The 26,939-nt window shown below is 42.0% G+C and overlaps 14 protein-coding genes across 14 annotated transcripts; 6 read left to right on the top strand and 8 right to left on the bottom strand.

Moving 5' to 3' along the window:
• Positions 1-1,143: 1,143 nt before the first annotated feature.
• On the top strand, positions 1,144-2,112 carry VCUG_00145 (uncharacterized protein; the record flags this gene model as incomplete). Its single annotated transcript, XM_008074976.1, has 1 exon — positions 1,144-2,112. The coding sequence occupies exon 1, from the start codon at positions 1,351-1,353 to the stop codon at positions 2,110-2,112; it is 762 nt and encodes a 253-aa protein (XP_008073167.1). The 5' UTR covers positions 1,144-1,350.
• A 290-nt stretch (positions 2,113-2,402) lies between these two features.
• VCUG_00144 (uncharacterized protein) lies at positions 2,403-2,765 on the bottom strand (the record flags this gene model as incomplete). The annotated part of the gene is made up of 1 exon (XM_008074975.1): positions 2,403-2,765. The coding sequence occupies one exon, from the start codon at positions 2,763-2,765 to the stop codon at positions 2,403-2,405; it is 363 nt and encodes a 120-aa protein (XP_008073166.1).
• A 443-nt stretch (positions 2,766-3,208) lies between these two features.
• On the top strand, positions 3,209-5,675 carry VCUG_00143 (uncharacterized protein). Its single transcript, XM_008074951.1, has one exon. The coding sequence runs from the start codon at positions 3,233-3,235 to the stop codon at positions 5,510-5,512; it is 2,280 nt and encodes a 759-aa protein (XP_008073142.1). The 5' UTR covers positions 3,209-3,232; the 3' UTR covers positions 5,513-5,675.
• Positions 5,579-6,959, bottom strand: VCUG_00142 (uncharacterized protein). The gene has a single exon (XM_008074974.1). It carries the CDS (start codon positions 6,814-6,816, stop codon positions 5,902-5,904), a length of 915 nt encoding a protein of 304 aa, XP_008073165.1. The 5' UTR covers positions 6,817-6,959; the 3' UTR covers positions 5,579-5,901.
• Positions 6,960-7,197: 238 nt separating this feature from the next.
• Positions 7,198-8,553, bottom strand: VCUG_00141 (uncharacterized protein). The gene has a single exon (XM_008074950.1). It carries the CDS (start codon positions 8,535-8,537, stop codon positions 7,215-7,217), a length of 1,323 nt encoding a protein of 440 aa, XP_008073141.1. The 5' UTR covers positions 8,538-8,553; the 3' UTR covers positions 7,198-7,214.
• A 1,091-nt stretch (positions 8,554-9,644) lies between these two features.
• Positions 9,645-10,138, top strand: VCUG_00140 (uncharacterized protein). Its single transcript, XM_008074973.1, has one exon. The coding sequence runs from the start codon at positions 9,649-9,651 to the stop codon at positions 10,123-10,125; it is 477 nt and encodes a 158-aa protein (XP_008073164.1). The 5' UTR covers positions 9,645-9,648; the 3' UTR covers positions 10,126-10,138.
• A 372-nt stretch (positions 10,139-10,510) lies between these two features.
• On the bottom strand, positions 10,511-10,844 carry VCUG_00139 (uncharacterized protein; the record flags this gene model as incomplete). The annotated part of the gene is made up of 1 exon (XM_008074972.1): positions 10,511-10,844. One exon carries the CDS (start codon positions 10,842-10,844, stop codon positions 10,584-10,586), a length of 261 nt encoding a protein of 86 aa, XP_008073163.1. The 3' UTR covers positions 10,511-10,583.
• A 653-nt stretch (positions 10,845-11,497) lies between these two features.
• Positions 11,498-12,412, top strand: VCUG_00138 (uncharacterized protein; the record flags this gene model as incomplete). Its single annotated transcript, XM_008074971.1, has 1 exon — positions 11,498-12,412. The coding sequence occupies one exon, from the start codon at positions 11,498-11,500 to the stop codon at positions 12,410-12,412; it is 915 nt and encodes a 304-aa protein (XP_008073162.1).
• A 480-nt stretch (positions 12,413-12,892) lies between these two features.
• On the bottom strand, positions 12,893-15,371 carry VCUG_00137 (uncharacterized protein). The gene has a single exon (XM_008074970.1). It carries the CDS (start codon positions 15,333-15,335, stop codon positions 13,707-13,709), a length of 1,629 nt encoding a protein of 542 aa, XP_008073161.1. The 5' UTR covers positions 15,336-15,371; the 3' UTR covers positions 12,893-13,706.
• A 1,078-nt stretch (positions 15,372-16,449) lies between these two features.
• On the bottom strand, positions 16,450-18,126 carry VCUG_00136 (PLK protein kinase). The gene has a single exon (XM_008074969.1). It carries the CDS (start codon positions 18,070-18,072, stop codon positions 16,675-16,677), a length of 1,398 nt encoding a protein of 465 aa, XP_008073160.1. The 5' UTR covers positions 18,073-18,126; the 3' UTR covers positions 16,450-16,674.
• A 1,711-nt stretch (positions 18,127-19,837) lies between these two features.
• Positions 19,838-21,648, top strand: VCUG_00135 (uncharacterized protein). The gene has a single exon (XM_008074949.1). The coding sequence runs from the start codon at positions 19,980-19,982 to the stop codon at positions 21,588-21,590; it is 1,611 nt and encodes a 536-aa protein (XP_008073140.1). The 5' UTR covers positions 19,838-19,979; the 3' UTR covers positions 21,591-21,648.
• Positions 21,649-21,783: 135 nt separating this feature from the next.
• On the bottom strand, positions 21,784-22,270 carry VCUG_00134 (uncharacterized protein; the record flags this gene model as incomplete). The annotated part of the gene is made up of 1 exon (XM_008074968.1): positions 21,784-22,270. The coding sequence occupies one exon, from the start codon at positions 22,268-22,270 to the stop codon at positions 21,845-21,847; it is 426 nt and encodes a 141-aa protein (XP_008073159.1). The 3' UTR covers positions 21,784-21,844.
• A 768-nt stretch (positions 22,271-23,038) lies between these two features.
• On the top strand, positions 23,039-24,421 carry VCUG_00133 (uncharacterized protein; the record flags this gene model as incomplete). The annotated part of the gene is made up of 1 exon (XM_008074967.1): positions 23,039-24,421. The coding sequence occupies one exon, from the start codon at positions 23,039-23,041 to the stop codon at positions 24,419-24,421; it is 1,383 nt and encodes a 460-aa protein (XP_008073158.1).
• Positions 24,422-25,033: 612 nt separating this feature from the next.
• On the bottom strand, positions 25,034-26,665 carry VCUG_00132 (uncharacterized protein; the record flags this gene model as incomplete). The annotated part of the gene is made up of 1 exon (XM_008074966.1): positions 25,034-26,665. One exon carries the CDS (start codon positions 26,663-26,665, stop codon positions 25,034-25,036), a length of 1,632 nt encoding a protein of 543 aa, XP_008073157.1.
• Positions 26,666-26,939: the final 274 nt, after the last annotated feature.

The following is a 26,939-nucleotide window of genomic DNA, read 5'->3' as shown; positions in this document are numbered from 1 at the left end:
GAAGAGGTAAGTAAACAATTTTTGGCGTAAACCAAGTCTAACAACATTTATAAACAGGATTATTAATGCGTTACATGGATTGAGAGCATTTCTAGGCACAAGCCGTAGGATTTACTGAGTTAAGGCGATTTTATGGCTGACAGAGTTGCAAAGGGTTGTATGATTAGCAATTCTGTTGAGTTTGAATTAGTTGACTGTTCCATTGCTGTTCATTCACGTAGATAAAAAGACAACTCGAAAGCTGATTGGTCAGTGAAGGAAATAAATTATTTGAGCCTTCGACAAAATAAAAAAATTTGTTTCACGTATTTGCACTGAACAAAGAGTCCAAAAATGTTTTGCAATTCATTTTTTCTGAGACGCATTTAGTCATCATTTACTTACAATACTAAAATCACATGACCAATGAATGGAAGTTAAGTTATTAACGCCTACCAAAGGTTTTAACAATGAAAAAACATAATACGACATATAGAAGAGAAAAACATCATTTAATGGGCATTGCAATTTTTTCCGTTTTATAACCGGAAGTAGCACAGCTAGTGTTACTATAAATTCATAACAGTATCGAATAATTTATTACACGGTTAATATTTCGTATACTAAGCCTTCTCAACGTTAATAACAAGGCCATTCTTAAGGTCCAGTAGCGCAGATCACAAACAAGCGTTCAGTACCAGCGTATGGTTGTGGTAAGTGGTACACTACCTCAATAGTATGAGCACCTTCTAAAAAGAATAATAATATTTACTGCTAAAATATTGTACAGCCTTAAATATTCTACATTGGTACAAAACCAGGTTATACTCTGTCCTAAGCCGAGTATAAGTTGTTTAAAAGTTTCTTCATTAATTTTTATCGCAGCAACCCAAAAAGGAATAGGTGTGATAATTAAATTTAGTACGCCATTTTTTCAATCAGTAATACAGAGCAGGAAAACAAATAAAATATTTGTACGTATGTATACAATTTGATAGACCGTACGTATTTTCATTCAAATTATTGCTTTTCATTTTTTTCTCTTCTTTTTTAAAATTTTAGTTAAATTCATTTGATTGTTACAGTACTCTCAAAATCCCTCATATATCATTGATTGTGATTCAAAATAATAAAAGTGTAATTTACTGCCGTGTTCACAGCCATTCAATACGCACGTACTAAAAAAAAGAGAAAATGCTCATCAATCAGTACAAGCATTGATTACTCTTTAAACACGAATTGTGTGTTTGCATACGAATGCTTTGCTCGATAGAGCACATTAACCTAAAATATGCAATATTTTTGTATATGGCTAATTAATACATCGTTGAAAGTATTTAAGCACCGCAAAAATGAATATAACAACTTATAATGGTACGTAACAGCACTTCACACGTTAATAGTAACACCGAAAAGAGTAAAGAAGAGGATAAACAGGGTACTGAGGAGTTAACACATGGTAATGAATCGCATACTCTCGGCACAGTGGCAGAAGACCGTATTGGAAGTACATCGGAAGTAGGACATGGTGTGACAAATCCGAATGAGCTGAATCATGAACCACAGACTAGCACGGAACGCAGTCTTTCCAAGAAGATCAAGTTTTACGCAGGATGTCGTAAAAAGGATGGCAGTGCCGAATGTAAGACATGGTTAAACGATGAGAAGGATATGTCTATTGATGTGGAATTATTTGGTATGGACTTAGAAGAAACTGAAAAAGATAAATACATGAGCAAAGGTTTTATCACTTTTATGGAACCAGAGTCCTCTGCGAAATCGAGTGGCGCAGAAATGTCCACAATGAAACTGAAATACGTAACTTATGGTAATTATATGAAATTTTCTAATGGTTATAATGGTAAATCGCCGTATCAACCATTAGGTTCTGGTAAGATAGTTGGTTTCAGGACGATCTGTTCTAAAAATAATTTTGGAATTGTGAATTGCGACACGTACGATGATTCTGTAAACCCTAATGATGACAAAATGGAGCTGGTTAAATTATCTTGCATCGATTCTAAAGATTATATACACTGTCAAGGTGTTTCGATTGTCAAAGGCATTGATTTTGGTCCAAAGAGGGAGCTTCCTCATGTTCCCATCCTCGCACCGATTGAACCTAGCACATGAACCAGTTTCGGGTAACGCTGCCCTCATTGTAGGAGTTTGTGCAGTTCCGTTTTTATTCCTTTTGGTTTTCCTTTTTGTTTGGTGTATCAGGAGACGAAAGAAAAAAAGAGGAAGCTACGTAGTGCATGGCAAAATGGTGGATACAACAAAAGTTAGCAGATTTAATTAAACGTTCAAGCCATTTTTATGTTCTGTTTTTGTTCAATTATCTTACCATGCTAAGATGCATAGTAAAGGCACTTTCATAATCAGCATTTCTACAAAAAACATTTTTACTTCGTACCACTACGCTACACAAACATATCAAACCACAATAAATAGCTTAGAAAGGATAAAATATGCTCCTTTAAGAAAATAAAACACACGCGATGTAAAACGGTTGGCCCGGGACTATCGTTTAAAGGACAGCGAGATAGATCTTTGCAACCGATGACCGATACCGTATCATACGTAGCGTTTGATAGAAATAACGACGAATACATCGTAGCTATTTTCATACGTGGTGACACTGTGCGAGCGCATCTCAACGGTATACTTTCGCTTAAACAAAATATTTGAGGTAGAAGACACGGAATGTGCCCTAAAAAGCAGCCTTTCACCAATGTAGATAACCACATATACCTCTGCATACCTTTACCATCCTGTCTTAACATAAACGTGGTAATACGGGCAAGAAAGGAAGACGATCGGTGTATACCATGGGATGAGACCGGTCATCACACGTAAGCACCCATCAAAATGCTTTTAATCAAATCTGTTCTATTTCCTGTGCAACCTACAGAGGTGGACTGTATGGCATGTTCACTGCTCGTCTCAGCAAGAAAAGTTCTTGAGGTGTTCCTGTGAGGGCCATGCAATTCACAGGTTGTGTGCTAAGATCACTACCACAGTTGTAGTACACCTTTCTGTTGTAGTGATGATGCAATAGGCGTTAACAAGCTTTCGCACTGATTTACCCGTGAACTAAAGACCGATGTCCATGGTCAGTCTTATTGGTCCATAAAAATGCGTGTGTTCAGATCGTGCGGTACAAGGAGATGAACAAACGTACTTCTGGTAAAAAGCGATTACTTACCCTTTCTCACCAAGCATCTCACCGCCACCAACAACAACACCAAAAATGTACCCCTCCATGCCAATACAGCTAGAACCGGTCCACAAGCCATTCGTACCTCGTCAATGCCGCCACTTCCTCACACCAATCAAATACAACGGCCGTTTTGTTTTTAAACGTGCCACAAACATTCCCGATTTCTTCGTTGATCAGGACTGTAAAAGATTCGTAAGAAGAATGGAGGAGAAGTTAAAACGCGGAGAGGGCACGTCTGATGGGTGCGGTGCTGAGAAGTGCACTCATAAGGAGTGTGGCTGTGCAAACAATAAAAATATCAAAAATACTATGAGTTCTGATATGTGCATGAACAAGAATGCAGGTTTAGATAGCGATCCGAGGAGCGAGAGCATAAACAAGATTGCTTGCTTAAATACTGGTAGTACGAACATAAACAATAATAAGGAGGAGGCTGTGTGTAAGAATAGCAATGGAATAGGAGATGAGGGCGTGGGAGATGAGAACTTGGGAGATGAGGGCGTGGGAGATGAGAACTTGGGAGATGAGGGTGTGGGAGATAACTTGGGAGATGAGGGTGTGGGAGATAACTTGGGAGATGAGGGTGTGGGAGATAACTTGGGAGATGAGGGTGTGGGAGATAACTTGGGAGATAAAGGCACTAATTACAGTAACGTAGAAGATAGCAGCATAAACAAAAACGGCATAAATAATCATTCTGATATTCACATTGGCATAAATAAGAAAAACAGTACGGGCACAAGCAGTGACTGTCAGTGTGGTGCGGTGGATAAGCGCATAAAACGAGGCATAGCACCGATGGATTACCGTGGGCACAACAAATCAAAACATGCACTGTGCACGAAGTGGTGCAGGAATGCTAAGCACAAGCACACCGATGATAGAAGACGCGTGCTCAGGCATGTCGTGGCACTGCGCGATCAGGGCGTGCTGTTCTCGTACGATGGCACGTTGCTGCACTGCTACCTCAAAGGCACGTACGAACGCATAAAGCTAAGCGATCATGCGCATAGCATCACAGCCGAGCGCAGTTTCATCTATGCGTGCACACGGCACGCTGTTGCAGAGCTGCGCACCAACCAAGTATTTTATACGCCGAGTACCTCTGTGTGCATAAATACGGTTGATGAGCTCGTGGTGGCGCACCGCGGGCACCTCAGCGTGTACAGCAATGGCAAAAAAGTGCACGAGCACTTCTTCACAGAAAATGTGCGTGTGCACAGCACGGTGCACCCGCGTGAGCTGTACGTGTGCACAAGCAACGATGTGTACGTGCTGAACGTGCGCACCGGTGAGTGCATGCACGTGATGGGCTCTCCTACCAGGATACAGGAAGTACGTGCACGTGATGGCACGCTGTTCTTCATCACGTCTAACGTGTTGTACGTGCTGGGCATGGATCACACCGTTATGGCTGTGGAGTACGAAATGGAGAAGGCCCGCCTGCAAGTGAACGACCGGTTCGTTATTTTGTACAGCTGGGAGGGAAGGTTTCTGTTCTTTGAGAGGCAGGACGTGATGTACTGTGGGAGTGTGCGGTATGAGATGGAAGGGTTTGAAGGGTTTTGTACGGATGGAGATGTTTATCACTTTGTGATGAGGGAGGGAGTTTATTCGTTTGTAGGACATGGTTTGGTTATGGAGAAGGAAGAGGAAGAATTAGGAAGTGATGAGAGGAGAGGTGAGAATGGTGATGAGAAGAGAGGTGAGAATGGTGATGAGAAGAGAGGTGAGAATGGTGATGAGAAGAGAGGTGAGAGGAGAGGTGAGAGGAGAGGTGAGAGGAGAGGTGAGAGGAGAGGTGAGAGGAGAGGTGAGAGGAGAGGTGAGAAGAGAGGTGAGATTGAAGAAGTGGAAGGAAAGCATAAACAACCTAGCATAAATACTGTTAATGCATCTGTCCCCGTTACCATAAACCATTTCTTTAAGGACCCCTCCACCGTACCATCTGACAAGGTTGTTTATGCAGGTAACGCACGTATCATACGAAGAATGTGTAGGAAAAAAAGGAAGGGTGGTAAGCTGATTATAAAGGATTTGTATGTGCTGTACAAGAAGTACAGAGAGAAAAAGGAAGTACGACGAAAGGTACATTCTAAATTGTATGATTGTTTGGAAGAGGGAAGAAATGAGAAAGAGGGAAAAAATGAGGAAGAGGGAAGAAATGATGATTATAAGAAAGATGATTATAAGAAAGATGATTATAAAAATGGCTATGAATCAAAGCAAGATGAACGGCGGCATAAAAAATGTAAAAAAAATGAGAATGTGAACAAAAATGGTAAAAAAGATGCACCTTTAGGGTTCTAAATGCATATATGTGTGCACCAAAGGTACTACACGCTGCCTTTTCTTGATAACGCAAAGTATAACACGTCGTAAGATACCTTTTATTAATTTATCTATGTTTGATCACCTCATAGGTAGTTTCGATTGTTTATCTGTGCTCGTGTTAGCTTTAGGTTCTTTTATTCTTTAAATACTTTTTTGTGTGTTTTAACCTGCTCAAAGGGTTCTTTGTCAGTAAGAGAGAGGCACTTCCAAACTACTATTCTATGATCGGTATTTGTTACTCACCATTTCACTCACCATTTCTCACTCATCATTTCACTCACCATTTCACTCACCATTTCTCACTCATCATTTCACTCTCCATTTCACTCTCCATTTCTCACTCATCATTTCTCATACTCCATTTCTCATACTCCATCCACATATGTCCTTACATCCCTTCTCAATGCCTTGCCCTTCTCCACAAGCACATACAATCCTCTCTTCACCACCTCCCAAGGATCAACAAATTCAGTTTCAACATAGAAAAGCACACGGTGCTCATCCTTCTCCACACACACTCCTTCAACATTCTCTGCATCAATTACATCCCTGTCATCAACCACGTATGCTTCCTCGTCTTTACCATTCTTACGTATGCCTATCACACCGTTCTTGAACCGTTTTCTGAGAAGATGAGCATCATCGTTCTTAAAGGAGCGGGTGAGTGTTAGGATGGGGTGCATGCGGTAGTAGCAAATGTTTACGGTGCTGTACTTCGCATGTTCTTTGGCTGTACCCTTTGTGGCGTACATTTCTACATCTAGGTGTTGGTTAGGGCCTAGTTTAGTGATTAGTACGCCTTGTTTTATCATTGGAGAGCTGTTATTTGTACCATCAATAGCATCATTTCTCTCTTCATCACTTCTCTCTTCATCACCAATCCGGTCCTCACTCATAGCACGTGACCAGCTACTAATCCTACGTCCACTATCAAAATGTACAACCTCAATATCATCACTTCTCACCCATACACCCCCATCACTCCCCTCCTTCCTTATCCTCATCCTAACACAGCTACTCCTCACCATCTCCTCGCTACTGCTCAGGAGCAGAGCATCGCAAAACACGGGTACAAGACCAAGACGGTGCGCCAGTACCTCTTCAGGTAGCACTCCCACGTATTTATGGAACAGTACCTTTGATATGGCAACAGCAGGTACTTCCTCCAAAATAACACGGCGTAGAGCGTTTAAGAACGGTAAGGGAGCGTTTGATACTGTGAGTTGGAGTGATGTGGGAGTGTGCTCGTTTATTTTTATGCGTATTTTTGAACCGTTCATTTTTATGGGGTTGAAGAGGGGCACTAAAAAATGGGGAACGTACCGTGTGGCACTAAGGGCAGTAACAGCACAGCAATTGGTAATGATAATTGATAATAACAATTGTTATTGATAATACCAATACCAATACCAATACCAATACCAATACCAATACCAATACCAATACCAATACCAATACCAATACCAATACCAATACCAATACCAATACCAATACCAATACCAATACCAATACCAATACCAATACCAATACCAATACCAATACCAATACCAATACCAATACCAATACCAATACCAATACCAATACCAATACCAATACCAATACCAATACCAATACCAATACCAATACCAATACCAATACCAATACCAATACCAATACCAATACCACGTTACCACCAAATTTACCCTTCTATTACCCCAATCATTCTTAAATACATAACGCCCTCATTCTCCTCTCCGCACCTCTTCAGTACATCACAGCACCCCTCAATGCTATCACAGTACGTACGCCATCTCTCATCCGTATATTGTGGTACTTTCTTTACAACCGTACCACTTACCACTGTGCGTACGAACAACGTATTCTTACGCTTACGTAGTATGAGAAGAGACTTTGATGCTTCTTTGCACCGTATATGGATTTTAATACGGGTACGTGTTGTACTACACGTATTGATCTTTACGTTCTTAGTTTTATGATTGTAGATTTTACCGCTCATACCATTTCTAGTTTTACCATTCTTAGTGCTACCCTCCCTCTCGTTCTTACCATCCTCATTACTTTTCTCGTTCTTATCTTCTTCATCACCATCCTCATCACCATCCTCATTACCATCCTCATCACCATCCTCATCACCATCCTCATCACCATCCTCATCACCATCCTCATCACCATCCTCATTACAGTCAAATACCACAATATCACCATCACACACGTATATCACCTTATCATCCAAATACCCGTACTTAACAAACACTCCCAAGCTATCAACCGTGCACTCATCAGCATACTTCAGCACATCAATTCTATCGTACACCTCTTTCACTACCTCATCCAAGTTACGTGCACGTGTACCGCCATGTGCACTGCGCAGAGTGTAAATACGGAACGGTACGTATGCAGAGGTTAAGGTGTACATGAGCAGGTGATGGGTGGTAAACGATATTTTGAATGGAAAGGATTTGCACAGCACGGTGATGGCAAGAAACTTAGCGAATGGTGAAAGGTTTGGTAAGTACGGTGTGTTAACACTACCGTTCGCACTCGTTTCAATATTATTATCGGTACCACCAGCACCGATAATACCTTCCTTACCGCCAATAACACCTACGCTGCTCAAAAACGTATCAACACTCCCAGCTGTATCATCACGCACTCCCAGCACATACAAAACGTACAAAACATCAAAATACCATGCACCAACCGTATGTGTCCACCCATCGCCTAATACCACCAGTTCATCACCCTCTCGCTTTATAAACACGCTGTTCGTGGTGTACTCGTAGCAACGGCTACCAAAATTTATGGTGCTGTAGATCTTTGTAAGAATGAGGAATGAGAAGATTAAAGGGATGAGGTACGGGCTGATTATGAGATTGCGTAGCATTTTGGTGTTGATGGGGTACGAGGGGTGAGTAAATAATGGTTTAGGATTGGGGAGGATATGAAGTGATTGAAGGAGTAGTAGAGTAATAGTAGTGTTACTAGTAGTGTTACTCCTCATCTTTCCTCCTCATCTTTCCTCCTCATCTTTCCTCCTCATCATTCCTCCTCATCATTCCTCCTCATCATTCCTCCTCATCATTCCTCCTCATCATTCCTCCTCTTCTACTCCTCATCTACTCTACATCTTTCCTCCTCATCATTCCTCCTCATCATTCCTCCTCATCATTCCTCCTCATCATTCCTCCTCATCATTCCTCCTCATCATTCCTCCTCATCATTCCTCCTCATCATTCCTCCTCATCTTTACTCATCATCTACTCCTCATCATCTACTCCTCATCATCTACTCCTCATCATTCCTCCTCATCATTCCTCCTCATCTTTCCTCCTCCCCTACTCCTCATCTACTCTACATCTACTCTGTTAGATCATCCGTTTCCTTCTTTATCGTTCAATCATTCCGCCTGTCACTTCCTTATAATGCACGTATCACTGCTTTATCGTACCGTACTCCTTTCTTATGCATATTTATGCACTAAACCATCTTTTTAACACGTATTTGTAATTAAATGGTACAAGAATGATTCTTCCTTATTTTGATAGGTTATTTGTATGCGTGCTGGTAATAAACAATGATATTGTTAGTAATGCATTACTACACTTTTATGCACATCTATGCTATTTATATCTAATTCATATTTTTACCTCCTATTCATTTCCTATTTTACATTCTTACATTTGTTGTGTATTATTTCATTTATTTTTTATATTTCCATTTTCACTACATAATTTCTTATTGTTGTATTTACTAATTATTTTATTTATTGTTGAATTTGTTGTATTTGAATACCATTTTATTTTACTTACTTATTAAATTATTTGTTGTATTTACTTATTATTATTTTACTTATTATTAAATTATTTGTTGTATTTAAATATTATTTCCCTTTTAATTACTATTTGTTCTCATTTATTGTTTCAATGTTTTGTTCCTTGCTCATGCTACCTTCCCACACCACGCACCATGCAATTAAAGCACGTTATAACTCACATAACACCATCACATCTAGCAATCCCGCAATTATTTTTGCTCCACTTCACTCCATAACAGCAAAAATGGCACCTTCCTTTACCACACCACTCCATAAGTTTTACGTACTTACCCCCCTTATGTCACTATCATGCTGCAAAAAGCAGAGCAGGGCCCGAATAACGCTGCTAGGCCCGGACACAAAGAGCACAAACACGATGTACACCCGACTAACAAAAAGCACGAAAGAGCGCAACACGCACGCACGCCACCTCGAAACTTTGACATCGCTAAACTCATTGAAAGTTAGTCTGTGCAACGTGGAATGTCATGACAAGGAACTGTGGTCGCTTAATATGCGATTTAGCGATGGGGTGGTGTTTATCGTTGACGTGGATGAGGATAAACTGGACCTGGAGAGATTGCTAAAGGATAGGATGGATCGGCACGTTGTGCTTGTGATGTGCAATACGAGAAATATTGGGGACTGTGTGGTTGAGAGTGCGAAGGATTGGGGTGATAGGGTTAAGGTGGTTGTGTGCAATGTTGAGGAGTGGAAGGGAGTTGATGAGGCACTGCGATGGATGACTGATATGTTGAGCGGAAAGAGTAAATAAAACGGTTATTGATTTTTATATGTAGTAAGGATGTAGGGTGGGTGGCAGGATAATCGTGTACATGAAAGGAATGTGGTAAAATGCTGTGACCAGAAATGTAATACTTAGTACGCTCAGCCACACAATTTTATGAAACACGCCACGTACATCAAGCAGTAAAGAATGTTACGAATAGATCGTTGCTAGGATTGCTTAATTCAAAAATTTACCGTTCACTTAAAATGCGTGGCTATGGTGAGCACTTCGTAGGTTCCTCACCACCACTTCACTTCGTAGATTCTTCACCACTTCACCACTTCACACCACTTCGTAGGTTCCTCACCACCACTCTACCAATTCAACCAATTCACCACCACTCAACCAATTCACCACTCTACCAATTCAACCAATTCACCACTCTACCAATTCACCACTTCACCACCACTCTACCACTTCGCCACCACTTCACCCCATTCATATCACCCGCCGTGCAAAGAATTAATAAACACAATCTCATCACCTGCACTAACACATCCATCCCCACAACACGAATCAACACCATTAATAATGCACATCATACCAGGCGGTAGCACATTATCCTTGAAGAAGGCTTGTGTATCATGATAAGCATTAAGATACCCTATAAGCGTAGGTATGTTGTTTACCTGTGTGTTGGGTGCTATCGTAAGCGTATGGCTCTGCAATTTTGATGGATCAACGCCTTGAAAGATAATTTTCATGAGGGGCAGAAAATACGCAATTAATCTCAATTACAGCAAATAATGCACGATTGAACGAATTTAGCCTTTGTACACCATGCGGTACTGTGAACAGGCACGGTAACACGGTGCAATGTTTTGTTTGCAACACAATGCGCTCTTTTCATCAACAGTTCGCCCCCTCGTACCACTGCACCTAAACAAACACTTCTGGTCTAAACAGAAAGTACTTCCTGTAAAAGTGTAAAGGCACCGATTAGTACGTGCAAAGAGTTTTAAACCCCTTACAAGGAAAGAATACGTAACTGCCGTTCATGGTACATCGCGTTTTAACAACCTTTGTTCGTAACAAATCTAGCACTAGCGTAAGCAGGCACACCAAAGATACGATAGGTATTGTATGCCTACGTGTAACACCTATCGTGACGTAGCATGGTGGTATCGTAGAAGTACGATACGTTTATTTTGCATAAATTGCTCTGTCATTTTCTTTGGCACTTGCAGAAAGGTATGTGCTATTAAATTTTCATCTGTAATTTGTGCACATAGCAAGATTGATGCGCACAAACTGCGGTACGTGCATATAAAACATGCTATGATACACGTATTGTGGTATTAATGAGTTATTTTCTACAAATTATTACACCAGTCTGTACGTACACGTTTCCCCTTTCATGTACGAAGTTTCGTGCTTTTCCCGTTTAAAAACGAGTGACCCTCTAACCCTCATCAACAGCACAATGGCAAGCAGAAAAAACATAACCGCAAGAAAAAGAGCATCGGGCATGACAAATGAGAAAGAAAGTACAAAGGAAAACACCAACAGGAGAACAAGGGACACAAAAAAATACGAGGATGATAACAGTGAAACAAAGAGCGCTGATGATATGTACGGGCATACAGACCTGCAGTATTCGACGCACTGTGCCTCTGATGAGACTGCAAATTCCCTTTCACATGACAGTAGAGAATCGTTCAGTTCCGAGCGAGTGCATGCGTATGATCATGAGAGCATGGATGCTCGTGCATGTTCTGGAAGAGTGATGGAGTACATCGAGCGTTATAAAGTTAATCCACAGGGCATTACTATGCCACAGCACGTGGTGCAGACGAACAGTAAGCCTATTTACAGCCAGCTGATCGATCCTAAGGATAAGACTTGGTGGTCTGAAACAGAGGTAGAGTACCTCAGAAAGGGCGTGCTAATGTTTGGCTGCGGTCGCTGGACAAGAATATACAAAACGTACAAGGAGTACTTTCAAAAAGGTAGAAGACCGTGCGATTTGAAGGATAAATATCGGTTGCTCACCAAGAGCACAAGTTACCGTACAAGGACACTCAGCTCGTTCGTTGAGGTCGATGCCAACAGTAAAAAGGTTGACAACACGGTGTATAGGAAGATGTTTCCCCACGAGGTTGCTCACGAAATTGCCAGGCTGAAGGGCAGGGATGATATGATCATTTGTCTGGCTAATGAAGCAAGTTGGAACGATTCTCTGGGTAGGTATTACAAGATACACAAGTACTTGGTGAGCGTGATTGAGGGAAAGATGAGGGTGAACAAAGTTATTGAGAGGAAAGGAGATTAAATGTTTATTTATAGTTTTATATGAGCATTAAAAAACGTTCTAGAACGTTTTTTAATCATGCATTGGTAAAATATGCGTTTTTAACGTTATTAACCTAACATTTCTGTTGCATAAATTGCATTCTTCCTGTCGGAGAGATAAACATTTTTGGATAGCACCACAATTCCAGGTACTTAGGCCGCATTAAGTTTGGCAGAGCTATTATACCACTGCACATCGGTAGTACTAAATCAACATAAACAATTCGTACGTATCTTTGTATGAAAAAACATTGAATGCGCTTAAATACGAACATATAAAATTATTGAGTGTGATTGATCTCAAACTTATCGCTGATCCTGAAAAGATTAATCGAAAATAGAAATGGACGTGCATAACAAAATAAGATTCAGATTATCAATAAGAACAATTTATGCTTAAAGATGATCACCTATCACTGTCTTTATCACAGTTGCAAGATTAACTTTATCAAAATATTTATTATTGGAACAATCATGCATAAAAATGTGTAAGAACGCATAATGAATGATAAATGAAGAAAATCTTGAACAATTCCAAACATAATCGCAGCATGTATACTTGGTACATTGATCGATGCGTTGAAACATCGTTTGGTACGACGTACAGGGGGACATTTGTAAAAATTATGGGGAAACGGTCAATTCTGCTGAAATACTTGTGTTAAAAAATAGAAGATTGTTGATACGGAGAAAGGATCCTATTCATGGCGAGCAAAGATAGTACTGATTGGATATAAGAACATAGCATAGAAATGCATAAATGGATACGAGTAAAAGGGGTGTATTTATGCAGATGCATGAATATGTAATGCATTTGACCATGGCTGATGCAGAAGTCCTGAGAGATAAGTCAACTAAACATGATATGCAGCTGAACGAGCGTATAAGCCCAAAAACACTTCTTGCAAACAAACAATGGTCCAATTCGGCAGATACACTTTGAAAAAAGGCTACCAATAAAAACCATTGTGCACACCAAAAAGGAAAGTTCATAAGAACAAAACAGAAAATTGCATGACCTGAAAAAGCCACACCCAATAAATCGGCTTGCAGCACAAATGCATGAACTGACAGCTGCCAAGAATCAAAGGCGTGTTCATAGCATAACCGTTAGAGCAGTAACAATGTGCATTTATGCATAAAAAGCACATTGCTGTCCTTTATAGCAATCGTAAGAGCAGGAACAATGCGCACGCGCAACTTTAATACAAAATGAACCGTTTACAACACAAAATGAGGTAAGGCAACGGAGCTTAGACCAAAAACGGATTTTATCAAACATAGCTGATCTCAGGATGTTTACCAACACCGCCACATATATCGTAAACAGCCTGTGCTACCGTAAGGCACATTACATCTACGTTGTCCTTTGCCTCACAGAATATTCTTATAACGTTCTCTGTTCCGGAGGGCCGTACAAAAACTTTGCCCTTCTCGTTCTTCATGATGTTGCCGATCACGTTCTTCAAGGCAACGGGTTCAAGCACATCAAGGTTCTCTGAGTTGACCACCACCGTTGGATCTGCCACAGACACCTGCAACATCCTGGAGGGAAAGGGCACGTACGTGTCCTCAAAGAGAGCAGGTCGTGTTTTGCGCAGGTACTCGAGCAGTAGAAAATTGGCCAGAGGATCGGCAACGCAGTCTCTATACATCTCTATGATCTTGTTGATCTCCTCGTCTCCTATATCTTCCTTGCCGAAGAATATGCCACCGTGCCCATTCGGCTCGTTGTACACGCCTATGTCGTACTCCTTGCTCTTCTTGATGAAGTTTTTTATGCCTGTTCTCACCCTGACAGCCTCGCAATACTTTCCAACGTAATTCACCGCTGCACTGTTGCTGTAATCACTCAGCACGCATCCTATTCTGCAGTTCACCTTCTCGCTCAGGTACCGCACAAGGATGCTTGCCTGTCTGTCTCCATCCATGTACGTCAGTCCATCGTTGACTGTAAAGTATATGAAACGGTCCATGTCACCATCAAAGGATGCGTACAGGCCCTTCGCATTCTCCAAGTGACAGGGCACTTCCTTTTCGTACTGGATGTACTGTGCACCGCACCGATCATTCACCTCACCATCCTTGTTCGTAATAACGAACAGTTCCTGCTTCATATCCGTGCCGTGTTCCTTCTCACACGCATTTGCACTGCCATGCTCTTTCTCGTCATCGAATTGCTTCGCCGTATTTTCACTGCCAGTCTCCTTCCCATCATCAAAGTACCCCACCGCACACAAACGCTCATTAATACCGCTGAGCACGTACCCCGCCACACCATTGGACGTATCAACCTTCACCTTCTCCCTCAGATCTGCAAAACGTATAAAATCGACGAACATATCAAAGTACCTCTCCTTCTCCACCAACATATTGAGTTTGTTGCTGCATGCCACCAGGTAGTGCAGCTGTGGCGTGCTGACCACGCCATAATCCACAACCGAGCAGTTAAAATTGCCCATCAACTCCACAATCTCCTCAACCAGCTTAACACCGCTCTCCCGCGTATCCCTTCCCACCATAATATTTGCCTTTGGTCCATCACCAAACTGTCTAAAATTGCCGTAGTTCCTGTGCACCTTGTTCAGCTCGCTGTAGAACGTGTTGTCTTCACAGTTTACGATTTTGTTCACGATGGTCTCCCAGGTATGATCGAACATTTCACCGTTGTGGTCCACCAGCTTGATGCCGTTATCACGTGCATGGTTGTGGCTGGCGGTGAGCAGAATGCCTATGTACTTGCCGGCCAGGGTTGATGAGCGCATGTATGCACATAGAGTTGTGCGGGAGATGGGCAGTTTTGATGGAATGTCACGGTATCCCGATGTGCCGTAGTGTAGGGTTGATGAAGGCTTCTTTAGTGTTGAGGGGAGATTCTTTGTTAGTAAGGATTTTATGTCCATGAGGGGTGCGATAAAATTTATAAATAAGGGTTACGGGCGGCGCGCTGTATTAGCGTGGAGAGGTGTTCTGCAACGTTACAGACTGGTGTACCGTTACAAATGTATGTAAGGTGATGTAATCAGCTGAATTAGGTACAATAATGCATTATTAATGGTAATATAATTAATGATTGCATATATTTATAATTAGTGATTGCATTATAATTAATTATAAATATTACAAGTAATGCCTTACAAACGGTACATAAATGAGGAAAAGCATAGTTGAGAACATGGCACGGTGATCGGCACTGATAATGAAAGAAAAGCGAATCTTTGATTGATGGTGTACTTGGACAGCACGGTTTACGGTGCAATGCCACAATGGGAAGTAATTAGGAAGAATTGAAGTGTATGAATGGGAAGGTAGGATAGTGCGTGTTGGTTATTGATGAGGTAATGCACATCATCGTTCAGTACTACCTCATTAATACGTATCATAGTAGCGGTACGTGCCGATTCAATTGATGAACAAAGCGGTGGTACCGCTATTACCGATCTAAGAGTGATTGATCGCAGCATTGTTTAATTACGGATTGATCTATTTTTGTGTGGCTGTACAGGCGGGTGCTACAGTGTGGTGAGAGCGCGTGCTGCTAAAGAATGGGAGAATACGCTCATGCGTTATGGTGCAAGGCAACGAATGTTCTAGCGTATTACGGACGAGGTACATGCTATGGTATGAAATATTTGAATGCTTAAGGAGGGAGGGTGGAAAGGAATGGGTAACCTCCTTTTCTTCCTTCTGATCAGGTGTTAGGAACGGATCACTTGCCTTTAAACCGTAGAGTGATGAACACACCGCAATAAATTAATAATGAAAGAAATGATGGATGAAAATATTGGGGAAGTACTATCATGGGTGAGGTACGTTGGTAAGTTTGGCATACTGGGATTGATGAGGAGAATAGGAGTGCTTGTACGAAGCGTGTTACGTTCTGTTGTCTGAGAAGAATGCATTATTTTGGTATGGTGCAGTGTAGAGCGGGCAATGAGCTGCGTTGGAAAGGGATAGGCTTATAAGTGGTATGGTGCAGTGTAGAGCGGGCAATGAGCTGCGTTAGAAAGGGATAGGCTTATAAGTAATGATTTAGCAATGATGCGTGCGATGAGGAAACAGCAATGCGGTGATAGCACGTAACACTAACAGAGCACCACTAATTTTATTACCAACACGGCATGACCACGTATCATTAGCAATTTCCTTACTAACACGGTGCATACCCCACAACTATCACCAGCTCAGTGCTACATCATCTGTAAAATGATTTATTTAGCATGCAGTACAACTCACCACGTATCATTCCAGTGCTTCTATCAATTTGTCCTTGACACTGCCATATTCACAATTAATACATTCCAAGCACCGTCCCTCCCACACCACAACTATGCCGTTGCCCACAGAGAACACCAACGAATTGTTCCATAGGCCCATCAAATACCCCGATTTGGTTCTCCTCACCCGCACAACAAACGTAAACTGGTACTCCGCTATTTGCTCACTGGGGTAAAAATTCCTAATAAAATAGACAAGCCGCTCGTGATACGCCTTGTACCTCTCAGGAATGCTATCTGCCGTGTGCTCCTCTTTTCTGAGCACTTTCTTGTTATTCTCTATCGATGCCGTTATAAACACGAAGGTATTTACGGATTTTCGTATCGCGCTGTCTCCGTTACAGAAATATATGCCGTGTCGGTTGCTGCGCATTTTGTAACCGAGACCGTTTAGCTTGGAGAGATAAATACAGAACGTTACGGTATCTGCTACTTCGCTGGCGTGCTGAGATTGGTGCGAAGCATGGTTGGGCTGCTGCTCACCGTTGATAAGGGTGATGGTATTGTCTCTCAGGTTATTGAGAACGGTGCTGATGAGGCTCTCCTTCTTGTTGAAGAACGGATGCTGTTCTATCTCTTTAAGGGAGAGCCTTTTGTCCGGGTCTGTAATTAACAGGCGCTGTATAAGATCTTTGGCCTCTTCACTGATTAACGTGTTCTCCGGTATTTTGTACTCGTTCCTCTTTATAGTGTTGTAAATCTCTTTGGCTGTTTTCTTCTGAAAGGGCGGGGTGCCTACAAGCATCGTGTACACCATCACACCAAGCGACCAAAGATCGCACTCAAATGAGTAAGCAATCTTGTTGATTATCTCAGGCGCTATGTAGTTCGGTGTTCCGCACACCGTTGTTCTCTTATTTTTGTTGTTTATCAGGGCACACAGCCCAAAGTCGGCTATTTTGACCGTAAAATTCTTGAGCAAAATATTGCTCAGCTTCAAATCACGATGCACAACATTCACACTGTGCAAATACGCCATCGCATTAACAGTCTGTCTCAAAAAGGTTCTCGTATGGCTCTCTCTGATTCTTTTGTTCTGTTTCAGAAGATCGCTCAGCGTGCTATCGCACAGCTCCATAACGAGCACAATGTGCTCGTCTGTAGAGAACGTGCTGTGCAACTTAACGATGTTAGGATGCGAAACACTGCGCTGTATGCATATCTCGGTGCTCAGCTTCTCACGCAGCCGATCACTCGTCAGTTCAGATCTTTTCAGTATTTTAAGGCATAGATTGTCCTTTGTGGCGTAGCATTGGGCAAAAGCACCCTTGCCAAGAAATTTTGTGATTGTGTAAGGCTTGTTGGTGGATGGATCTGTTATTGTGGAGTGGAGGGGGAGGAAATATTCGATGCGCTTGGACATGCTTTCTTTGTTTTGGGGAGGGAGAAATTAAACAGAAATAAAAAAGCGAGCGTAAATAGACCGGTGATTCGTTGTTATGTGGATCGAAGGGATGGTTTAGGAATGTGTGTTAGGGAATAATTGAGTGAGGGAATAATTGAGTGAGGGAATAATTGAGTGAGGGAATAGATGAGAATGAATAGATGAGAACAGATAAAAGTGTTCAACAGCAAATAACAAATGCTTGTACACGCTATGTTTATGGAGTTGTTCGGGATAGAAATATGCTGAGAAATGATACATTGGCTGGTGATATGTGATCTATCACGTATTTATCGCAATCATTTGTTGTAACCGTACACCGCATTTTAATCGTTAACATTTCATTGCGTTGGCACATAAAACGTTTGGCATGCTCACAGGTCATGTTTCAAAGAATTATCACCTTCTCAAATCAGCACTAAGCAGCAGAAATGAACAAAACACCTTCCTAACTATGAATGGAACTGCTATGTTCAGCATTTTGAATAGCAAGTGGTAGCAAATATCATTCAAATGCACGAAAATGCTCAAAAAAGTTTTGTAGAGCATTATGAGATTACTTAATGAGAAGGCCCTTCTTTGTTCCAGCAGTACGTTGTTCATGTCCACCATTTCAACCGCACTATTTCGCGATCAAAACTCAGCATTTCATTCGCTGACCATACTTAGAAATGAATTTGAGGGAGTTACATGCGGATGTACATTGATATTGGTGTACAAACAAAATTGGCTGGTGCTCTGACGAAAATACACGGTTTTTCTTCCAATATTAATTCTGTGCACGATTGGTTCTCGGTATACGCGGTCCTTATCACCGACAGTAAATGTTTGAATCCGTTACTGACATGCCTTCCCACGCAAATTACAATTAAGTACCTCTCAATGTCTGTTCGTGGTTCATTCCACGTTCTTTAACTTTGTTTATTCTTTGAACTAACGGCGTTCTCTGCTTTTATTACGTCTTTTATTACGTCTTCATTACGGCTGCCTTCATGAACGATTTCAATGCAGGAATAGATCAGCTCTTGCAACGAATAGGTGGTTGCTTTGTTGCTGGTCCATTTTCAGGTTTTATTCTTCCCGTGGTTTTAAGGCTCTTTCAAGCGAAACTCTTTCTGCACTCAAAACCGTTTATTTATTTTTTCATGCCACCGTGTCCAAACAAATGCGCTTTCTGATCCGCTGTGACCGTGTTTGTTCTTTGATCAGGGTACCGAGCGGATTGCAGCAAAAATAGGCGGTGTCTATGACCGGCTAAGCATATCGGTCCGGCAGTGATGTGTTCAATCACCGCTGCCGTGGTACATGAGCAGATCGGTAGCAACAGCTTGTATTGAACGCAGCGTGCGCTCCAATCCTGAATCAAACGTAAAAGGACCGCTCTACGATGCGTATAATCACCAAAAGTAAACGGTGTGTGCACTAAAGAAGAGCTGCGCTGCAGCCCACCGTTACACAACAGCTTAACACACCAATACGTATTTTATGCTTTGTTACTTAGACAGAAATGCTTTGTGCTCATTTTTTAGAATCATTCCATGAGTTTCTCAAAACGGAATGATCAATGCTACATTTTAACGTGCACGTGCCGGTGTATCCGCGTAAGTAGAAATGAACATCAATTACGTTCTGAGAACTGTTCCTGAACCGTGTAGAGTAGAAAATTGTACTTTACATGGGGCTTACGTTAACATGGTGGTGATACCGTTCCATTTGCTGATTTGCACTATAATTCAGTTTTATGATGGTTTTGCTGCGGTAAAAGAACGCAATCACAGTTTTAAAAGCCTTTTGAACGGTGCCGTTCTTCTCCCCGAACAAATTTAAATGCTAAAAAGAACAGGCGGTAAAAAAAAGTTAATTTACTTGTTTTAGCGTTGAATGGCATGCAACTCAGAATTACGAACATGCCCTGTTGTTTTCGTATGTACCCCGCCATTTTCATCTTTTTATCGATCTTTCGTGGTGCGTACGCAGCATTCGGGTGCAGCACCAATGTTTCTTCTGATGAACACTCGTCTGAGCACACCGTGCCGGTGTTGGCACGGGTTTGTGATGGTTTCGAGTCGGGTGAACATCAAGCACCTCTGAGCAGCACTCCCTTACGAACAGCTGCGCTAGGCACATCTCACCGAGAAAGCAGTTCGTTGGATTACCGCTCCGTTTGCTCGGGAGAACGCTACCCGTCAACCAAAGAGACGGTAAATCGTGCCTTGGGAACGGAACAGGTGCGCAGCAAATGTACGAGTGAGTATTTAACACCAGACCATGGCTATGCTGCTGCAGGATGTGAGCGGTCGATTCAAAAACAAAGCTGCTCTGATTTGTACACCGCCCGAGCACCCGCCGTTAGCACCTCACGTGCTTGTTCAACCGGCTCGGTGATGCACCCCAGCTCTCGGTCACACGCCCCGCTCGACCAAGAAGTGCAGCAGGTTTGCCATCCGTGTGGTTATTCCACACTCAATCCAAACGCGGTACCGTGCGCAAGCACGTATACCTGTATCTGTGGCAGCATATTATTTATACGGCATATGAAGCTTAAAATGTTCACCAATTTCACCCACAACGCACCACCCGTATTCCTTGCATCACCCGACTTTGTTCCTGCGATCTTTCGCATTCACGAGGACGAGCACAAAGAAACCGCCTTTAATACCTTACGTAGCTTTTATAATGAGTACATCGATCGATCCCTTTCGTACAGAACTAAGGAACCTCTAAAAATTGTGAGTGACGAGCTTGAAAAACTATTAACTCGCTCAGAATTGCAAGGCCTGCGCGGTCGATGGCTCGGTTATCAGCAAAAAAAGCTGCGCATTTCGCATTTTGTCTTTGTTTGTGAGTTGCTGGAGTACCTCAAGGCTCTGATCGCAAAGTGCAGGGTTGTGCACGGTGTTCTTCAAAAAATAGAGGCTATCATAGAAAACGTATCGCTGGTAAACACCGCGTTGACGTTCAAACGGCCCGAACTCATGAAATCATTACTTTTGGAGCTGAAGAACGAGCATGCATCTTCATTTAGCTGTTTCGAGAGTACCACGCACAAAATAAGTTACATGTTGAGCGAAATACTGAAAATGCTGAAAAATACGATTGAAAGGCAACCAAGGGAATGGATGTGCGATATATTTGCGGTTAAGTGGATCAGTGATGTGAAGAACTACGTGTTCAACTGCGTAATAAACGAAATTATTGTTCCGCGGACCGATAATGCCGCTTCATTTGTTACGGTACTGATTGCATTTCTGGAAAGTATCGGCACCGATGGGGTAACGCAGTGTGCACAGGGCCCATCTGCACGGGCGCAAGGTGGAACTAAACGACCGGACGAACAGAACATGCACACACGCCAAGCAATTATGAGCTACATGGATGAGTTTGAAACGCTGGTATCAGCAGTTCGTGAGCTGAATCTAAGCTACGCATCAATAACGGGCACTCTTACGGTTAATTTGAACATCTTGCGGCAGGTCATGGTGAACATAAGCGGTTGATGGTGCTACGGTAATAAAATTTATTTTATGAATTGTTATCGTTGTGATACGCGCACTGTGCTGCTTTTCATTGCTACGAAGAGCGGTGATTTAAGAGGAAAGATAGTTCACGCTCAGAAAGGTATTTGCAAGGAACATGAACAACTATCCGAATAGATCATGTGCTAGAAGCACCAAAATTGGAACGTAACATTTTATTTTGCACTTCCACCTTCCTTCCTATCTAATTATTTTAACTGCAAAAATGGTGTAAACTAAATTTGCTCTTTTTCAGCACAGCCCTTTTGCAATACAATTCGGTCGATCCCTGCGAAGAGGCATGGAATAGCGGTGTGGTAAGGGGTGGTAGTTGAACACAATTTAGAGAAGTAAAAAATATTTGTCCTAGCGAATTGGCGTGAAGCGTAACTTACATAGTACGTAAATTTAATATTATCTTCTACAGAAAACTGCACATCGGTCTTTTCACACCATTTTGCTGTTATTACCAAATACTTCGGTGCCGTAACGTACGTTCTAATGATTTTGTATTTTATTCTGATTGATACTTGATTTGGTAACAATCTGGTACTTGTAATCCTTGAGCTATGGCCATTGAATGTGGTTGCTGATGACAGACTGGCAAGGAAGAAGTAACGGATGAATTTGCTTGATGCCACAAGAATGAGATTCTTCAACATTTTTACGATGTGGTTGTTCTGTCATTCTGTGGCTAGGAATTGCAAGGGCATCACGCAGCACTAGCGAGCGCATTTTATGGCTTGTACCGCATGTGATCGGCTAGGAATTGCAAGGGCATCACGCAGCACTAGCGAGCGCATTTTATGGCTTGTACCGCACGTGATCGGGTAAATACATTTTAAACGAAAATTGCACCACACACAGCACTACTGCTCAATAAAACATATTTATAGCTTAAATACTCAAGCACTGCCTTTAATTTACCTATCGTACCGGTTCATAGTGCTTTGAAATATCAACACGATCAGCAACTCAGAATAAATTCCTAAAACAGCAATGATAAAATTACAAATAATTTAGCATATCGGGCTGATTAGCACGGGCTATAGGTACTTTTCAGCAGCACAGGTGCACCTGATGGTGATACATGCCCTATACCAGACAGAAATGTGTTATGGCTCTTGCTCGGTACGCACGATGCCGCCACTGAAACGAATTGCTAAAGAAAGTGCCTTTCAGGCAGAGCATGTATGAAGAGCGCGTTTTAAAGTATGCAGTGTTAATTCCCACATTTATTTCTGTCCATAATTGGTGCTAAAATTTTGTGTCATTTACCATTTGATAAGAAATCAAGAGTTGGCAGAATAACCCGTGTAAAGCTAAAAAATACACGGAAGAACAATTTTACATAAAAATTTAATTAATTTTGCTATTTTGGTAAATTGGCGAGCATAAATACGCAGCGTGGAACAGCCCGCTAGTTCGAAATGAAATACGCTCTACTCAGTATTATCACAGTTCTATGTCACGTACCAAGCATCGTTGGATCATACCAGGACGAGACACGAAACATCATGCCAGAAATGCCCTACTCTGCCACCAACAGCACGATCACACAGCCAATCACAATAATTTCTGACCCGCCGGATGAGCAAGAAAGTCTGGTAACGATCGATTCAGACTCAGCCCAACAACCAGTATCGGGTAACGATGTTGACGAACACTCAGGCCCTACGGACTCGGATGAGAACGCCCAATCTGTCACAACAGAGGAGGATACTGCCGCAGACACTCTCAACCAAGCGTTGGATGTGCGTATTCCGTATACACTCTTTCGTGGGTTTAAGATGCTTAACTTCGGAGTTGAAGACAATTCACAGCAATCGTCGGAAGGACTGGCGGAATGCACGCCGGTACCAAACGGAAATAATGCCGACCAAGGTTTGAATGCAGTTGGCACAAGGCCTGAAACAGATTTGGATGATCACGGCACCGGATCACATAATATGATTGAGCAGAGATATGTAGGAAGCTATATGTACTGTATCGATGCAGGATCAAGCGAAGAAATAACGGAGCATCCTGACCTGTCATCCTCAGCAGAATCATCAGAACTAAACGATACTGCGGACGTACCGCCCTCAAGACCATCGTTCAAGACATGGAAATTGAATTTAAATGGCCATTTTGAGGCACCAGATTTTGAAACTCAGCAGAAAGTTCTTGATCTGTCATTTTCTGACCAAACGAGTCCGACACCAAAATGTAAGGAACCATCAGAAAAAAACAAATTGTTAACGTGTAGAGATGCGTATAATCCACAAGCTAACGATCAGTTCTGTTCATATTCCATAACCGATTTCATTCAAGTGGAATCAGCAGATTCGGATGAAGATACTGGCGCTTTGTCCCCCAAGTCCGGAGAACAAAACTCTGAATCCGTTGGTGCATTGTCTGAATCACCAACCGCAAGTACAAATACCACTGTTTGCACGAATAGCAGTTTAGTTAAACGGGTCGCCGCGATAAATACGAAGCTAGCCGGATTAAGGAAATTAATATGCAGCAACCATAAACATCTCACGGTATCGGATTACACAAGGCTGTTGAACTACCAATTATCCATGTGCGATTGCGTAAATTTAATGATGAAGCGATTTAAAACGAACACACAAAGCATTTTGCATCATGAAGCTGCCGTAAATTCTTGCGAGAAACTTCTCAAAAACATTGAACATCTCGTTGAAAGCTCAGTTGCAATTTCAGACCCTGCCAAGGCAGCAGACTTAGAGGAACAATTCTTGTTACTCGATGCGGAACATTCCGCCTTGAAAAGGAGCCTAAAAAATCAGGAGTTTTGTATTGGATGAGTGAATAAACGCTTTCAGCTATTTTTGGTAGTTTTAACGCAATCGTTGTCACCACTGGTAAAATTACAACTTTTTGGTTTCGCATTGCCAACCATTCGCTGAATTACACACGCAAACTGCAACATTAGTACGTAACAGGTTATTTTATTGCCTTTATCACCGATATACCGTGTTTACTTCTCTACTGTGTAAGGACGAAAAGATCGTCTCATCGCATCGGTACTTTCCCTTTTCAGAATTATAATTTTGCATTTTCTAGGACTTTTATCTTTTACAATGCCTGTAAAATAGCACTGCACATCTTTTCATTAAACAATCCACTTCTCTGCTGCTCTCCACCCTACAATGCTCAACATCGCTCCATGTAATTAAAAACATTACAGCCCTTCCTTCAACGATCGGTCTGTGAACGCTGAGCAATTCAAATAAATATTTTACCTCCTACGTTGAGCGGTACTGCACTGCTCACACACATCAAACGTACATTTCATTAAAAAAAGATCAGAACTATCTTTATTTACCGTTTTGACTGTAAAAAAGTGCAAATTCATTATTCATACACTTCCATTGCTGCGGTACTACCAACACGCCAGCACAACTATCAGAACAGCACTACACCTCCTTCAAACAGCTAAATTGTGCGTAAATTTCGTTCACTCTATTCCTTTCCGATTCATTCAGCCTCGGTTCATCTACCTGAAGGGCATTGCACAGGAAGAAAAGCGTTACCTTGCACTTCAAAATGTTGGGATCAAGGAGTGCCAAAGTTTCTTTGTTCAAGAAATACATCTCCTTCAGTTTCATGATTGTCATCAAGTTGTGTTCCGTAGACTTGTTCTTGATGTTTTTTACGAACTCTTTGATCGTATCTGCCTCACATCTCCTAACTATCTTATCGACCCGTTTGAAACTTACGGTGTTATTGAGCAGTTTGTTGATTCTGCCAAATTTTGCTCTTATCTTAGCGATTTTTGACGAGTAGTGCAGGAAGTAGCGGTAATCTACCTCTGCTCTCACCAAGTGGCCCTTCTCGTGCTGCCTTGCCAAATTAGTGTAGCTCTCCATTCTCTCATTGCTTTTAGCACGGTCAGCAGCCGGCTGTCTCGTTCTTAACATGTTCTCCAGTATCACATACAAATTTTCTTTTATGTCATTCAGCTTGAGGAACTCGTCCAAGCTCACTAAAAAGTGCTCGAGCCTATTCGCATCACCTTCTATGTCTTCCTTGAACACACTCTCCATCTCGGAGAAAATCCTGGCGGTCATCGCATCCTTTGCCCCCTCAACCGATTCGCGAAAAGCACTCAAATTGCTCCTATTCACGATATTAGATACCAACCCGTAAAAGATGTGCAGCTTGTTGATCATCGCTCTGTATTTTACAACGCTGAATTCCTGTGCTACGCGGGCATTTATCCAAACTGTCACACTTTTAAATATTTCCTGCTCAATCAGGAAGGTGTTTGTGATTGAGAGGGTCTTCAGAACGTAAATAAGGACGTTCTCGATTTCGCACAGCGTTTTTCTGTCGTTGAGATGCTTCTTCACGAGTGCAAGCAACGTATTCTCCATTTTGCTGTGCTCATCCCTTTCAATCTTGAAGTAAAGCTTGAAGTAGAACAGCGTATCCTCAGTGCTCCCGTTCTTTTCTATCTCTGCCACTAAAATATCAAGAAAACGGTTCTTAACGATGTTCGCCTGCCTCAACTTCGTTGACAAGAACTTTGAATCGTTCTTCAGCTTTGCGGCTGAGTTGTAGTGCTTTACAAATCCCTCGTAGTCCAGGTATTTAAGATCGTACTTAAGCCTGTCCTCGAGGTTGATCAGCTTATCATAGTAGTGCAGTATTTCTCTACGCCTGGTGCTTTCATCACTTAAATGTGCACTTATCCCGTGTGATAACGAAATCTGCCGTATCTTGTCCTTCAATGCTGTAAGGTTGTGCTCGATCTGTTCAAACACGTTCTTCACGTACGAAAAAACATCATTTTTGCGTATTTCTTCGATTGACTCTCTGCAGTGCACAAATTTGCTGAAATGCCTCCTCACTAATTCCTGATTTTTTATTTTATTTCTGCTGATACTCTCTTTGACATTGGCTAGGGTGTCGTTCAACCCGCCAAGTGTGTGTTCCCTTAGCGCAGAGTTGATGAAGAGCAGCGGATTAAAGCTTTCCTCCGCGAACACCTCGTTGCTCGTCATATGGTCGCTACTCGCCGTTTCTGAGGATAACGAATCGGACATGGGTTAGAGCAATTCGCGGAATGTCTCCCACAATGATACGGCCCGAATAAACAATCCGGTGACTTAAGCGAATGCCGTATTGATCAAACGTACTTCTGCGACCACGGCATGCAACGTATCATGTGATAGCATATAAATTAGATCGCAGAACCAATTCTTTGTCAAGGACCTTTGCTCGTGCTGCTGGTCATTCACGGTTTTTTCGCTAAAAGATTGCGCAATTCTTAAAACATCGCACACGGTTGAACCGATCAATCCACGTGTTACAAACACA

Source organism: Vavraia culicis (assembly GCF_000192795.1).
Source record: "Vavraia culicis subsp. floridensis unplaced genomic scaffold supercont1.2, whole genome shotgun sequence".
NCBI lineage: Eukaryota > Fungi > Microsporidia > Pleistophoridae > Vavraia > Vavraia culicis.
This window is presented reverse-complemented; position numbering and strand designations above follow the sequence as displayed.